The 16623-nt window shown below is 39.8% G+C and overlaps 1 protein-coding gene across 3 annotated transcripts in view; it reads left to right on the forward strand.

Annotated features, from left to right (window-relative positions):
* LOC111863202 (DNA polymerase alpha catalytic subunit) overlaps positions 1–16623 on the forward strand; it is a 103073-nt gene that overhangs the window by 48949 nt on the left and 37501 nt on the right. For all 3 annotated transcript variants that reach the window (XM_023849291.2, XM_023849290.2, XM_033750960.1), the window contains exons 17-23: positions 3646–3786; positions 8714–8822; positions 9458–9597; positions 13025–13230; positions 13900–14164; positions 14755–14929; positions 16201–16312. In XM_023849291.2, coding sequence (XP_023705059.1) covers positions 3646–3786; positions 8714–8822; positions 9458–9597; positions 13025–13230; positions 13900–14164; positions 14755–14929; positions 16201–16312 — 1148 coding nt within the window. The remainder of the gene's footprint in view (positions 1–3645; positions 3787–8713; positions 8823–9457; positions 9598–13024; positions 13231–13899; positions 14165–14754; positions 14930–16200; positions 16313–16623) is intronic.

The raw sequence follows: 16623 nt of genomic DNA on the forward strand, positions 1-16623 counted from the left end.
TGGTGCAGAAAATGTATGAATTTCGGGAAATTTTATTTTGGGAATCAGTGTAAAAAATTTTTTACAGATATTAAAATCTGTAAATTAGAATATCTGATTCTATATTCTTTCTACATTAAAGGAGCGTTCATTTCGTTCGTTCATCATAAAAAATGTAGAAATCACACCATTTTTAGAAACATGCTTACAATTTCATTGCTCTAGAAGGGCGGGCATTTAAATAAACTCCGTCCAGCTGCCCCTACCGGAAATTAAATGGCCCGTCCGATAAAGGTTAAACACACTTTAATCAACCTATCTAGTTTCATGGGTATCCCAAACTCTGTCAGAATATTGTACAATACTTCCCTCCTAACTGAATTGTAGGGGTTCTTGAAGTCTATGAATAGCTGATGTACTGTCTCATTGTACTCCAATTTTTTCTCCAATGTCTGACAAGTGCAAAAGATCTGATCTGATCCACACTGATGATCCCCAATAATTTCATCTATATATGGACTTAACCTTGAGAGAACATTTACAGTTAAGTTTATTTCAGTCCAATGTGACATATAATCCAGCAATTAGTTACCTAACATGGTTTGACTCTTAATGTATAATCTTTGGAGGTATACCACTACGATCAGGAACCCACCAATACGTAAATGTTTTTATAATACTTACTTACTCATGGAGCTGAACCCTTCTGGAGGATCTGCCAATTCTGCAGCTACTCAAGAAATTCCCAGCATTTTATGGAACCCGAAGGTTCATCACCGTGATCACAAGAGCCCTCCACTGGTCCCTATCCTGAGCCAGACCTATCCAATCCATACCATCCCATCCTATCTCTCTAAGATCCATTCTAATATTGTCCATCCACCTATGCCTTGGTCTTCCCTGTGGTCTCTTTCCTTCTGGCTTTCCCACCAATATCCTATATGCACTCCTGGTCTCCCCCATTCGTGCTACATTAGCTGCCCACCTCAGCCTTCTTGACTTGATCATTCTAATTATACTTGGAGAAGAGTACAAGTTATGGAGCTCCTAATTATGCAGTTTTCTCCAACCGCCAGTCACTTCATCTCTCTTCGGTCCAAATATTCTCCTCAACACCCTCTTCTCAAACACCCTCAGTCTATGTTCCTCGCTCAGTGTTAGAGACCAAGTTTCACACCCATACAGAACCACAGGCAAAATTATAGTTTTGTATATGCTAATTTTTATGTTTTTGGACAACAGACGAGAAAACAAAAGGTTCTAGACTGAATGGTAGCAAGCATTATTCGAGTACAATCGCCTCTTAATTTCCTCCTGAATCAGGTTTTGATCTGTTATCGTTGTTCCAGAATATCTGAATTGTGCCACATTTTGAAAACATCTGTTTCCTATCTTTATGTTATGATTTTGCCCTGCATTTTGGTGGCGAGACAGTAACATATACTTAGTTTTCTCTGTGTTTACTTATAGACCATCCTCTTTACTTGCATCAATTAAAGTTTTGTGTGTTTTCCTTTATGGTATCTACATTATCACCCAGTTGATTCACATCATCGGCATAGACTAACAGCTGATGTGTCCTGTTTAATTTCAGTCCCACATGGTTTCCGTGGACCTTCCTAATTGCATATTCTAAAGCAAAGTAGGAAAGGAGTGGCGATAAAGCATCTCCTTGTTTTAGACCATTCTGGATAGGAAATTTATCAGACAAATGTTTACCTACACAGACTTTACTATACGTTTTGTTTAAACACATTTTAGTCAACCTAACTTGTTTCATGGGTATCCCAAACTCTATCAGAATATAATACAATACTTCCGTCCTAACTGAATCTTAGGCTTTCTTGAAGTCTATGATTAGATGATGTACTGTCTCATTGTACTCCAATTTTTTCTCCAGTATCTGACGAATGCAAAAGATCTGATCTGTAGTTGATCTGTTACGTCAAAACCCACACTGATGATCCCCAATAATTTCATCTATACATGGACTTAACCTTGACAGAAGAATACTGGACAAGATTTTATATGAAGTTGATAGCAGTGATATCCCCCGATAGTTACTACAGTCAGTTTTATCGCCCTTCTTGTGAACTGGTACAATAAAAGACTCCTTCCACTGATCAGGCAATTTTTTCTTATGCCAAATAGAAGTAATTAGATTGTGGATCTTAGAACGTCATATTTCGCCTCCTGCTTGAATAAGTTCTGCCAGAATTTGATGACTACCTTGCGATTTATACCGTTTCAATTTTGCAATAGCACTTTCAAACTTATAAGGGCTAGGATCAGGTATTAACAGCTCAGCTGTATCGATTTCTGTCTGCCTAATATCACTGACCCTATGTACATTCAGTAACTGAGAGAAGTAGTTCCTCCACCTATTCAAAATGTTGTGGGAATCTGCAAGCAGATCACCATTCTCATCCTTCACTAAGTTACTGCTAGGCTTGTAACCCCTCTTAAAGTCATTTATTCCTCTATATAGGTCTCTAATATTCTTGTTCTTACTGTTCATTGCAAGCTCATCAATTTTGTCTTTCAGATATTCCCTCTTTTCGTTCCTGAAATGCCTGCTGGTTTCACGTCTTATATTGTTCAGATTATCCCCATCTAACTCGCTTGGATTCTGTAACCATTGCAATCTGGCCTGCTTTCTTTGATCTAATAATTCTGAGCATCCTTCATCGAACCATGGCTTATGCTTCTTCGGTTGATAATAACCTAGACTCTGTCTGGCAGACATTTTTATATTCTCTCAAATAGTTTCCCAAGCTTTATTAACATCCACCTCAGTATCTAAGTTTTCCAAAGCCGCAAACCTATTTGAGATTTCTACACGATACAGCTCTTTACCCTCTACCGCATTTAATTTCTTGAGATTGAACCTCTCCATATGAACTCTGTGTGTTGTTTGTTTGCTCACTGCCAGTGTTTCCCTAACCTTTGCCACCACCAGGTAGTGGTCAGTATCACAATCTGCTGTCCAGAATGATCAGCCATCAAGTATACTTGAGTGCTGTCTCCTATCTATCAAAATATGGTCTATTTGATTGTGTATCTTCCCATCAGGAGATGTCCAAGCAAATTTATGAATGTTACGATGTGGGAACATTGTACTTTCTTTGATGTGGCAAAGTTTACTACTCTAACTCCGTTATCATTACTAATTTCATTCAAGCTCTCATTCTCAATTGTTGGTTTGAAAATGTCTTCCCTCCCTACTTTGGCATTGAAGTCTCCAAACAAAATTTTCATAGGGTACTTTGGGAATTTATCAAATACATGTTCTAGTTCTTCATAGAATCTATCCTTTATGTCATCACTTTTATCTTCTGTTGGGGCGTGAACATTCATAACAATGATATCACACCAGCGACCTTTTAGTATTATATATGATATCCTATCGCTAACGAACTCTACCCGTTTAACTGCTGATACGATTCTCTTATGTATGAAGAAACCTATACCTAATTCATGATTTTCATTCCCCTTTCCATAGACAAATATATAGTCTCTTGCTGGTGTGATGCCACCTCCATCCCATCTGACCTCCTGTACTCCCGCTGAATCTAACTTGTATTTTAAGATTTCTTCTGCCACTTCCCTGAGCGAACCTGCCCTATACAAACTTTGATCGTTCCAAGTGACTGGATGATGTTGCAGGAAGAAATGCAAGTAGAACTGCCAAGCCCTGGACTGCAAGCTGGGATCCTTCCAACAGAAATTCGCAAGTTGGTTGAAAGCCGGTGTGAAGTCAAGAAATTGATGAAAAACCCTGACCTAGCCCCAGATGTGAAAATGCAAGTGAGTAATAGCAGTTAATCAGTGTTGGATGGTGCTTCTTTTTCCCCTTAGTGTGTAAATTCTCCAGATTATTTGAAATTTATTACAAAACAGTAAGAACATCACTAATATGCAAATAATTCAACCAGTTTCTGTATATTAATTTCACAGAGTGCTTCTAAATGAGCAGATTATGTCTGTCCTTCCATCCATCCATGTTTCTGCTGCATTAAATAATAGATTGATGAAGTAATTGGTCAGATTTTATTTTGGGCCATATCAGTCCATTATAGCCCATACTTTACATGGACCTCAAGTCAGACTTTTTACAAAGTGGTTCATTTCAGTAAGTGTGTGTAATCTCTTATTCTTATTATTTGGCTCTGCAGTACTCCAAGGATTTCGTTGTCCCTAATGACGTGCCTGTGTTTTCTCAGCTGCCATCTGTCGTTAGGTTTTTTATATATATTGTTTTACGATGTGAGGTTGTTAATCTCACATCCAACCTCCAGCCTAGAAAGCAGGGACTACTTTTCATCTGGCCTGTACTCTCCAACCTCTAGCATGGTTGACACTACCAGGAGCTTATGCTCCTACTAAGATATGGCTCTAGTTGATCAGGCCATGTAGACATCTCAGCACATAATTGTACCAGCCCAGGTGGAGGGCCAAATAAGCATGACATAAAATAAAAATTATTATTAAGGTCTATTTTCATTTGAAACATTTTTGAAGAAAAGAATATTCAACTGAGTTAAAGGAAAAATAATGTTTTGCCTCTTTGCATTAATATCTCTACTGCTAACTGTGTCAGCAGTGGAGTGTATGAAAATAAGCTAAGTAGTATTAGTGCTGTTGATGAGCTCTGTTGGTAGTTGATATCTGTCTGAAATTTATGAGTTTAATTAACTGGATTAATTCTGTTGTATGGTTCTTGAACAGTTATACAGCCAGTCAAATTTTGAGCCAGTTTGATCCATTCCACACTTTCACACCTGATTTCTCTAACATTGACTTCAGTGGTTTCCTCATATCTGTGCTGATTCTCCCAAATTGTCTCTTCCTTTGACATTTTCTGGTTATAATTGTTAATCTTTTCTCACCTACGTACTACATGTCATGCCTGTCTCATTCCATTTATCTAATTACCTAAAAACATTAGATGAAATGTACAGATTTTTAACACATTCACTGCCAAAATTTAAGTTCATTTTTAGGGGAGATGATAATTCTGTCTATGTAAGTTTAGCTCACATCTAACTTCATTTGGATAAAATTGTGGTGGTGGTGGTGGTGGTGGTGGTGGTGGTGGGGACAGTGGCAGCAGCAGCAGCAGTAGGAGTAGTAGTGGTTGCAGTATAACTATGTGTCTTGGAGGAGAGTATTTCTGGGAGCAGAGTGTGGCAGGAGGCATATGAGTATGAGTATAAGGGGTGAGGGGGCCGCGCCATAGCTGAAGCAGTTGGTTGCTGGCTTCCCACCTTGACGGCCCGGGTCTGTTCAAGTGGGATTTGTGGTGGACAAAGTGGCGCTGGGGCAGGTTTTCTCCGAGTACTTTGGTTTCCCCTGCCAATCTTCATTCCACCAATTGCTCCACAATGACCCTCACCTATCATCTCGGGCTGGAACAATAGGCCAGAAGTGGCCGCAGTACAAGGGACTTAGTCCCAGTCCACTAACATGAGGGGTGAGCCATAAAAACCGGCCCTCACACTGCTACCTTGAATGATCTATTGTGCTTCCCCTTTGGATTAACCCTTTATTAATCCTACACTTTGAATGAAATGTAGGACTTTATTTATGGGTGCATCATAAAAGTCACTTGGTTCCATGAAGGACTGACCAAGGTGGCAATATGTTAGGTAAGCTATGGCCTCACAATCACATAGGATATGTGTGGCTGATTCATCTTCTTGTAGGCACCTTTCACAAGTTGGGTCATCTGTCAGTCCGAGTTTGAAAAGGTGCCCTTTTAGGTGGCAGTGTCCAGTAAGTAATCCTACCACTCATCTTAGTTGATCTCAGGTCCCTTGTTCTTTTGGCAGAGGGTCCTGATATAAATCCTTTTGCCTGTTTGAGTCCAATTGTCGATTCCCAGTGTTTTTTTGTGATTTCTATTAGTCCAGTCCCTGATCGCTTTCTTGGCAACTCCAATTTAGATGCCACAAGCTGGTTCAGGTCCTATGAACGGTTGTTCAGATCCTGTTCTTGCCAGCTGATCTGCGGTTTCATTCCCTGCAATACCCTCATGGCCTGGCACCCATAGCAGTTGAACTCTGTATTTCTGGTCAGTTGTGTGAGGGATTGGTGGCAATCCCAAACTAATTTTGAAGTTATTTTGTGTGTAGTAAGTGCTTTTATTGCAGCTTGACTATCTGATAGAATATAGATGTTCCTATTTCTGTAGTTTCTATCTAAATTCTCAACTGTGCATGCCTTAATGGCCTACACTTCTGCCTGGAATACTGTTGTATACTGACCAAGGCCGAGAGTATGTTTCCGCCCTGTTCCATCACAATACACTCCAGCTCCAGTGCCTTTATTTATCTTGGAGCTATCTGTATACCAGATTAGTCCCCCCTTTCTATCGGGTTGAACCCCCTCTTTCCATTCACTTCTATCAGGAAATCTGATCGTGAAGGGTTTACATAGACATGTTTCAGTATCACTTTTATCAGATCCCATCTGTAGGATGGGTTCCTTTTTCATGTCTTGAATCATGTATGCGCGTCCAAAACCTTTAGATTTAGGTCTCCACTGATCATTGCAACATAATCTGTAATTTCCTAACTTGGCCTCTGCTTCCCTTTGCAAATGCAGTGGAAGGAGTCCTAGTAGGATTCCCATTGCAGCTGTTGGAGCTGTTCTCATTGCTTCCATAATTCCCAAGCAGGCCTTCCTTTGCAGTTAGCTTAGTTCTGCCTGACTTTTTTTAAGTTTAACTCTAGGCCAACATATAGTGGCAGCGTAGGTAATTATGGGTCTTACTATAGCGGTGTATATCCAGTACACCACCTTTGGTGTCAGCCCCCAAGTCTTCCCAAATATGCCTCTGCATGTCCAGAAGGCTTTATAGGCATTGCTAATAGCCTTGTTCAGCTATTTTTTCCATGTCAGTCACTTGCCAAATGTTATTCCAAGGTGCTTGACTTCACTGGATAGCCAGATCGCTTGACTGAAGAGGATTGGTTCCTTAAGCCCCTTGATATTCCTCCTCCTAGTAAAGGATATAATTACTGTCTTGTTTGGATTGATAGACAAGTTTCTTTTGCACCACTGTTGAACTGTGCACAGGGCTGTTTGTAAGGTCTCTGACACAGTGTAAGGGAATTTCCCATTGATTAGGATTGCTATATCATCAGCATATCCTACTGTGAAATGACCTTTACTGTTGAGCTCCCAAAGATCATCCACGACCAGGCTCCACAGCAGACGGGAGAAAACACGTCCCTGCGAACACCCTCTCGCCGCAGAAGCTCTCAGGGTCTCTCCAGGCAATGTAGCACTTATATTCCTGCTTTCCAGAATAGCACAGATCTATCTGCCTATTGCAGGCTCAGTGCCATGCCTTTCAGCAGCTGTTTTATTGTGTCAAAAGAGGTTCTGTCAAAGGCTCCTCTACATCAAGGAATACTCCAAGGGCAATATCCGTGTGTTCGATGGCATTTTCTATGTGTGTAACCACATTATGCAGTGTGGTTTCAGTAGATTTACCTCTTTGGTAAGCATGTTGGTTTCAGTGCAGAGAATGAATCTTCAGTGCACCTNTTCTCTTCTGTATTCTGTATTCTGTAACGCAAACACGTTACAGTAAGCATGTTGGTTTCAGTGCAGAGAATGAATCTTCAGTGCACCTTGCCTAATGTGTCTGCCTACTACTTTCTCCATCATTTTCAAAAGAAAAGATGACAGGCTGATAGGACGATAAGCCTTAGCATCCATATAATCAAGTTTCCCAGGCTTCAGTATAAATGTCACTTTAACTTGCCTCCAGGCTGTAGGGATAAACCCATGTGGCATACAGAGGTGTGGAACTAAATGTTTCATCTCTTGCTGCAGAAGTGCCAGAACAATTTCATCTGTTCCCACAAACTTAAATGTTTTGAAGGTCCTAACACCCATCTAATTTTTGATTGATTGATTACCCGACTGGCCAGGTTCCAGTCTCCCCTGTTTTTTATGTGTCCACATATGCCCAGGTTCTGCTGGACCCACCCATCACCTGAATCATCAATCAGCTTTGAATCAAGGAAGTGAACTGTGAACAGTTCTTTCGGTGTCCCTTTCCCAGTTTGGGTATACTTACCATCAGGCAGCTTGATAGTACTGACCTTGTTGGTCGCCTGTTTTGCCATGACCCTCATGAGTCTGACACTGCCTGGCCTAGCTGCTGGCATAAAGTTGCCATGACTGCTTTGCTGTGGTAGCAGGAGGCATAAGAGAACAGTCATATTTGCAAGTTCTACAAGAAAAGCGTTTTTGTCTTCTGTAGCCATAAAATGGGACATTAAGTGGTAGGGAGAAAAAGTTGTGTTTGTGAAGGAGAACAAATATCAAAGCTTTGTGTGGACAAATAATCTTTGCCCCCCCCCCCCATCACTGATAAGGTTTAGTGTCTTACATCCAGAGTCATTTTATAGCTGGATAAATATAGTTCATTTTGATACAGTCTTTGCAACATACGAAAGTCTCGCTGCATGCCATTACTATATGTAATTATAAAACTGTGGCTGTGTCAAAGGATCCGCCCCCCAGGGCACACTGTATTGTGGCAAAATCTCCACTTTACATGAAAATGTTTCCTGCATCTTGAAGTGTTTTGAAATAACTGTAATGTGATATATTATTTTTATTTGTCTAAACTTAAAAAAAAGAAAGTAGTGTGAATGGTGTAGGATTTTGTGAACTCAGGAGAAGGCTGATCACATATACTGTGTTCTTTCTCTAGTACAACATTCGCCAAATGGCGCTGAAGTTGACTGCCAACAGTATGTATGGTTGTCTAGGGTTTCCACATTCTCGGTTTTATGCAAAGCCGCTTGCAGCACTGATCACAGGTATGTAAAGATTTTGCGTTCTCTTGGCAGTGACTGTGAAGGTTGTCATCTGGAATGTGACACTGTGTAGTCTAATAGATGTTCACTGATGTTCCAGAGGAATGTGCAGCCTTTGTCTGGGTGGGGCTCACATTCCTCCAAAACAACAGTAAACATCTACCACCAGGCTACACAGTGTAAAATTCCAGAAGACACCAATTTTCATTTAGAACATTGCTTACATGCTGGATGTGGTATGTGAGAAAATATTCAAATGTAAATGTTTAATTTTCATCAGTGGATAACTACTGATCAGATGCTAATGGCTCTAATTTTTTATGTTATGGAGATTTTTTTTTATTTCTCTCCTTTATTGACAATCAGATTGTATAATCTATAAGTCAGTGTGCTGACTGGTGTACAATTATGGAGATTTAAGCGTTTGTTCTTGTAGTTTGTCATGTTTTGTAGGTGTCTTACAATATAATATTGACAGAATAGTTTAGAAAACTTGCGGAAAGAATCTTGTTGGAAATGCTAATACTGCAAAGTGAATTTAAAAAGATTGGCTGCAGAGTTTACTGACTGCAGAGATAGTTTGAGAATTTCCAGCTTGGTGTGAATGTGTGATGACTCATTACAATTTTTGTTATTAGCAAAAGGCAGAGAGATTTTGCTTAACACCAAAGATCTTGTGGAGAAAATGAACTTCCAAGTGATTTATGGAGATACAGATTCAATCATGATCAACACAAACTGTTTGGATTATGACCAGGTCTTCAAGATAGGTCACAAGGTAAGAAACAGACAAGCCAAATTTAATGGTATTGCAGTTTATTAGGGCAGAGCTTTGAAGCCAGATTTATAGGTCTGGCTGAGTTACTGCAGTTTAGGATTGCTTGTTAATTTGCTCTTGTTTATGCTATTACTCCAAATTGAAAATGAACTTCACTAAACCCTTTGCATTGGAGTATTGAGACTGACTCATGAGGTAGAATGGAATCATTGGTAGACTTGTGATTATATTCAATGATGTAGCCTTTATGTTTGAAGTAGTCATGAACAGAGGATATTCATATGTTGGTGTGTGAATTTTCAATTATCTGCTTTCTGAATTCCATAACATAGTGTGACATTTTCGCTCAAAGCCAGAATAGATGGCCATTGCTAGGCAGTGACTCTATAAAAATGTTTCCCTGGCATTGAAATTATGTGACCATAGCAGTGGGTGCACATTCAACAGTAGAGGGACTCTTGGAAATGGTGTTTTCTGTGCAGTCCATATGATGTTATACAAGGAGAACATAATGGACAGGTGGGACAGTTGTACCCCCCAGGCACAGGCTTCCCTTTTCGTCGCCTTCTACAGGGATCTGGCCATCCAGGTTGGGGGAGTCTCAAATCTGAGACAGTAACATATGGTCATGAGCCCTGCGGGACTCGTATGTGAGAATAACTATGCTGACAATTGTGAGTGACAGACCCATCCTCTCATCAGAGAGGATGTTACATAAGGACTATGAAAGCAAGTGTTCAATTAAAAAATAATTGCTGGTCATGAGTCTTAAGGGGCTTTTTGCTAAGACAAACTGATTGGCTTTAAACTGCCAGTTTTAAAGTAACGCTGGTGGGACAGTTACAGTCTTGGGTTAGATGTGAGGCAGTTGCCAGACAGTGTTGAGGACAGAACCTGTTGAACAGAGAGGCTAAGGAATCTACATGCTATTGTGGGAGCTGATGACAAGCAGCACATAGTGAAGATATACATGGTAGAGTCATTAAGTTCGTGGAATGTGGTTTTATCGCATCATATTACAAGGTATTCACATACACTTATGCAGATCCACATTGGCCCTCAAAATAGTTGCCGTTGGCCACTATGCAAGTCTGCCAATGTTAATATAGCTGTCGAAAACATTGCTGAAACATATTGGCAGTAAATTCTCATACGACGCTTTGCAGCCATTCCACAAACTTATTGACTGTGGTAGTAGAAGGCTTAGTTCTTGCCATAGTGAATCATATATTAGTGAAACAGCTATAATTACTTGTAGATTTGCAATACTCCAGTAAATCTGATTACCACTCCAAATGCCATGTAAGGCAGTAAATATGTGACAATATGTTATGGTTAACAAATGAGCATTGACATGCTGGGAAAATGGTATCACTCCAGATTTAAATGGACTTTCCAGACACAGCTAACAGTCATTAAATGCTGATGCAAGGAGTGAATGTGATTTTTATTTAGATTCACAGATTGTTCTGGCAAGAACTTTCATCTTTTTTCAACTGAATGCTTTCAGTTGTATAGAAAGTGTAGCATATTCTAACATGACCCCCGAAAGCCAGATTAGTGAAATCAGAGGAGACGTCCATTGCTAGGAACTGCTCATTGAACATATTCCCATGGCAACAAATATGCAAGCAAAATCCAATAACTTCCATTGCTATGCACCATGCTGTAAACACACCTTGTCAGCAATAGAGAGGCTGTGTTTTCCACATGGTCTGTGCCAAGGAGTTATAAAAAGGACATAGATAATTTGAGTCAGTTGAGTTTTGAGATACCAGCCTGCCAGGATATGAGCTTGGGAGCAGAGGAATATGAATTTGGTCGAGTTCTGGAGATGGCAGTTGAAGGTGTTTGAGAATAAAGGCAAGAAAGGAATTAGGCAGTGAAAAGAAGACTTTATGTCTGCTGCAGTGACAGTGAGACTGTTTATAAATCCATTGCCAGAGTATGACTAGTGAAGGCTGAGGACCCTAGTGCGTGTGTAATGGTGAACTGTGAAGTGTGTAGATTAGCAATAGTGCTGTATTACCTGTAGTCCCCAGTTGACTGTGTAAGGTGTCAATAAATCCAATCCAAAACCTGTCTGTAAGTCACCCCCCCCCACACACACACACACACACACACACACATATACACATGACAGTATATTACAAATTCAGAATAATGAATTTAGGGATCTGTTCCCTTTTACAGTTTCTACTAAAACAGATGCCACTGTCTCCGAGTTATCAGAAATAACCTCATAGTTTCTATCTTGAGACTTTTAACACATCCTGTGTCAGCCTGTGGGAGATGGATATGTTATAAATATCAGTTTTGCTTATTAGTACAAGTCTTGAGAGAAGAATATCCTTATTGTGATTTTAAATGTTAATGTAACTTTGCTTCTTAAGAACATCTGAAGGAAGGAATATTGCATTGTTCCTGACATTTCTTGCAATTGCAGTATGCTTCACAGCCTACTGTGTAAGACCCATTTACCACTAGTCTTTGAAATGGTCTCTTCCATTGATGTTTTCTAACCTACATTTCTAAGCAGGCCTTGTTTTACCATGTATGTTGTAAGGTTTTCCACTTCATCCTTCCTTGCTGTGTGTCCATACAGAAACTGAATAAGTAAGTTATGATGGTAATACAAGATGCCATCACTCGCTCATGGAGCTGAGCCCTTCTTGAGGAGCTGCCAATTGTGCAGCTACTCAAGAATTTCCCAGCATTTTATGGAACCCAAAGGTTCATTACCGTGTTCACAAAAGCCCTCCACTGATCCCTATCTGTAGCCAGATCAATCCAATCCATAAGATCCTACCCTATCTCTCAAAGGTCCATCTTGATATTTTCCACTTACCTACGTCTTGATCTTCCCAGTGGTCTCTTTCTTTCTGGATTTCCCATCAGTGTCCCCATTCGTGTTACATGCTCTGCCCATCTCATCCTCCTTGACTTGATCATTCTCATTACACTTGGTGAAGAGTACAAGTTATGAAGCTCCTCATTATGCAGTTTTCTCCAACCTCCCCTCACTTCATCTACAAGAAGCCATAAGAAACAAAATTCATATTGTGAGAACTGTTAATAGCTTCTGTCATACACAGGAAGTGCATGAGTTACATTTATGGCTAATTGAGTTGATTAAAAAATTCCCCATAAACTGAGCATCCTAATTTTCAGATTTAAAATGTATAATAAGTGCACTAATTTGCATTTTCATGACACAGTTTGGTTGGTTACTGTGTTATTTTCCATTTTACACAAAAATAGTTTTAATAGTGGCCTCTTCTAAGATTTGTTAGTGACGAGTGATCTGTACCCAACAATATTTAATTGTGCAGGTTTTGTTGGCAGGGATTTTTTAAGTCTGAGCAGGGTACGATCTCCAGTGGCATGTCATGTTGAGTTTCATAAATTTGTTCCACTGTTCCTGCAGATCAAACTTGAAGTAAACAGGCTATACCGGCAAGTGGAGTTAGATGTTGATGGTGTCTTCAAATACATGTTGTTGCTGAAGAAGAAGAAGTATGCAGCTGTCTCAATATCTCGCCTCCCTAATGGAGAACTCGTCACACAGCAGGAACTGAAGGGTCTGGATATTGTGCGGCGAGATTGGTCCCAGCTCTCTGCTGAAGCTGGCAAGTAAGTAACACCATTTTTTTATGTTTCTTCCTCTCTCTTCCCCTCTTACATGTTTTCTCTTTAACTGTCTGTTCATGCAAGTACAGTGCAACCTCGATATGAGTATTTATAAAATCCAGATAAATTTACGTTCAAACATATACTTGTAATATCCAAAAATGGGTGAAGTACATTTTATATGAAGAAAGCAGTCTTCTGGGATGTGGCATCACATCCCAGAAGACTGCTTTCTTCATAGTCACCACCTTGAAAACCTCAAATTATACATTTTATATGGTGGTTTTCCTATGTGTAACACAGAAATTTTCGGTTCCAGTGGTTTTTATTGCTATGATGAAGTTGTACCTACTCTATTGCCATTTCACTATATTCATCTGTCAACTTTCTTTATATGTCATTTGTTTTTCTGGTGCTTTCCCCTTTAGATGTGTATGCTGGAAGAAGGAAATGATATGTATTTCAGTTGATGATACTTCTGTCCATTGAATCATTTTTTCCATGTAATAGGTCACCCTCAGGTACTACAGAGAAAAGAGAAAGATGTTTAGCATGTACCAGTCTTGTATAAGTGTCTTATAGAGTGCATTGTTCTAATCTCTAATGTTATTAATGTTTAAAGCCTGTGCTATACCTCACAGGTTTTAAATGTTGCATCCATTATGTTGTCAGGTTTATTCTGGAGCAGATTCTATCAGATCAGGAAGCTGATGAGCGACTCTTGCGAATCCATGAGCACCTAGGGAGACTGAGAGTGGATCTGGAAGCTGGGCGAGTCCCTCTGTCCTTGCTCACCATCACAAAACAGCTCACTAAGAATCCAGAAGAGTATGCAGACAAGAAGAGTTTGCCCCATGTACAAGTAGCACTCAGACTTAATCAGCATGGTGGCCGGAAGTTGAAGCAGGGTGACACTGTCACTTATATCATATGTGAGGTAAGAATTATGTATTTTGTTAATTGCTTTTCTATGCACAGATTTAACCAGAAACATAAAACATCTTGTTTCTTAATAAACTAGGAGTCATCGTAATTTCATATTGAAATGATATTTCTTGGATAAATGTCTCCAAAGTTTGTTATATGTTCTCATGATTGTGGTAATGGAACAGTTTGCTTCTCACTAATCATGGTGGAGTTTATTTCTATGATGTGAGGCTGCATATTTGTCTGTTCATCTTAACTTTTCATGGCACGTAGTTTTAAAGACATGATTAGTTTTTATTTGCTTGTTTACTTCCCTGTTCAGAGAACTTGCATGGTGCATGTACAGCATTTATAACATTGTTTCTGAAATTTAACTTTAGTTTCTGATGAAAAAAGTAGTATTTCCCTAGCACAAAATGTTGATATTAGAAATAATTAGTATTAAGTTTTATTTTACGAACACAATATTCAGTGTCCAGTGATGTTTCATAGTGCAATTCCGTCCTTGTGAAGTCCTATTTATTGTGTGTTCTGCATTAATGGAAGCTGTGCTAAGGAACATAAGATGAAGATGCAATCCACACTTCAATATTTTTATAGGATGGAAGTAACCTTGGAGCCATGCAGAGGGCCTATCATGTGGATGAGCTGAAAACAAATGAAAACTTGAAGATTGATGTAAAGTACTACCTGTCACAACAGATTCATCCTGTTGTGTCCCGACTCTGTGACCCCATTGAAGGTACTGATGCTGCTCGCATTGCTGAAAGCCTTGGTGAGTGTACACACTTGCATTTAAAATGCAAGTACAGAAAATGAGGGTGTTTGCACATTAAGTGGTTAGTGAGAATGGAGAGGTCAGTATAATGAGTGGCTATGAGCTGGGGGACCAAGAAGTTGCAGTCCCAGTAGGAGTAAGCTTTTTCCTCCTCTCCATGTCATCAAGACTGGTTCTTGGGCCCACCCAGCCTCCAACCCAATGGGTACTGGACACTCTTTCCATGGGGGCAAAGTGACTGGGGTATGAAGCTGACCACTCACCTCAACCTAGTGCCGATGTCGAGAATAGATGGATCTATACATCTGCTCCCCAATACATCCCAATGGCGTGATGCTTAATTAGTTAAGCACAGTGACAACTATACCTTTCAGAAGCTCCTCATTGTAACTGGGATTACCTTAATTGAAGGACCACTTGCGAAACAGGCATCAGTAGGAGGGTAATATTAAAAATGATCTTAGAGAAATAGAGTGTGAAGATGTAAACTGGATAGAGCTAATTAATGAGATAATTGATTTTAATAACATCAGGGAAGCTTTAAGGAGCCAGGATAGCATAGTCGTTATAGTGACTAGCTACAGGATGGATGACTGAGGTGTTGGAGTTCAAGCCCCAGTAGGGTTAAGAATTTTTTTTGTCTCCATATTATCCAGACTGGCTCTGGGGTGTACCCAACCTCCTATCTAATGGGTACCAGGGGCTCTCTCCCCAGTTTATAGTGGCTGGGGCGGGAAACTGACCACTAAACTCCAGCTAGTGCCAAGGTCAGGAAAATGTGGATCTATGCATCCATTCCCCCATAAACCTTCATGACATAGTGCGTAATTAGTTAAGCACAGGGACAACTTTACCCGTTACTTTTACCAGAGAAGCTTTGATCAGCTGCTCTTGGAGGATTCTTACGAGGGGACTTTTGTCTCTATTCTTGAGATTCTGGAATCATGGTTTTTCTCAGATTCCAATAAGTTACTGGACTAATACTTTCAAATAGGCCACAGGTGATCTCTTGTAAGTTGCCATTTGATATTGTATAACCCTTGCAATAGAGACATCGCTTAAACAAGAGCCCAAGCAATATTCTGCATCATCAATTTACAATGTAATAATAGTCTTTCATATAATATGTCAAGGCATGTGTGTATGATTGTAAATGTGAATTGTAGCTCATTGCATACTGATTTTAAAGATGGAATATCAAAATCACATTTCACATTCCTACCCTAGTAAGTACAGATTTTACATATAGAGCAACAAATCTATTGCAGGTCTGGACTCATCAAACTACCGCCATGTGCAGCGAGGACCACTAAATGCAGAAACAGATGTTGGTGAGAAATTAGTTCTGTCAAACGAGGAAAGGTTCCGCAGCTGTGAAAGGTGAGTTTATGTGGAATGGAAGTTTAAAACACAAGTTGTACATATACCTTGCATCTGGGCATGTTTTATATATCATTTAACCTTTAAACGACTAAAGACACCGTATGTCGTCGCAGATATAAAGGCAGCGGTACGAATGACGCCATGTGGTGTCGCAAAGTCCGCGCATGCGGACGTTATTTGAAATACATTTTTAAGGTAGAAAATAATGTCCTACTTATATAATTTTTGGCCACCATCTGCATGGAGTGTCTGTCTTCCCACCTGCGTCATCTGCCGGAATGTTGCCTTCGTGTGGAATTCTAAAAAAA

The sequence above is a fragment of the Cryptotermes secundus genome, unplaced genomic scaffold, assembly GCF_002891405.2.
Source record: "Cryptotermes secundus unplaced genomic scaffold, Csec_1.0 scaffold586, whole genome shotgun sequence".
NCBI classification, from domain to species: domain Eukaryota; kingdom Metazoa; phylum Arthropoda; class Insecta; order Blattodea; family Kalotermitidae; genus Cryptotermes; species Cryptotermes secundus.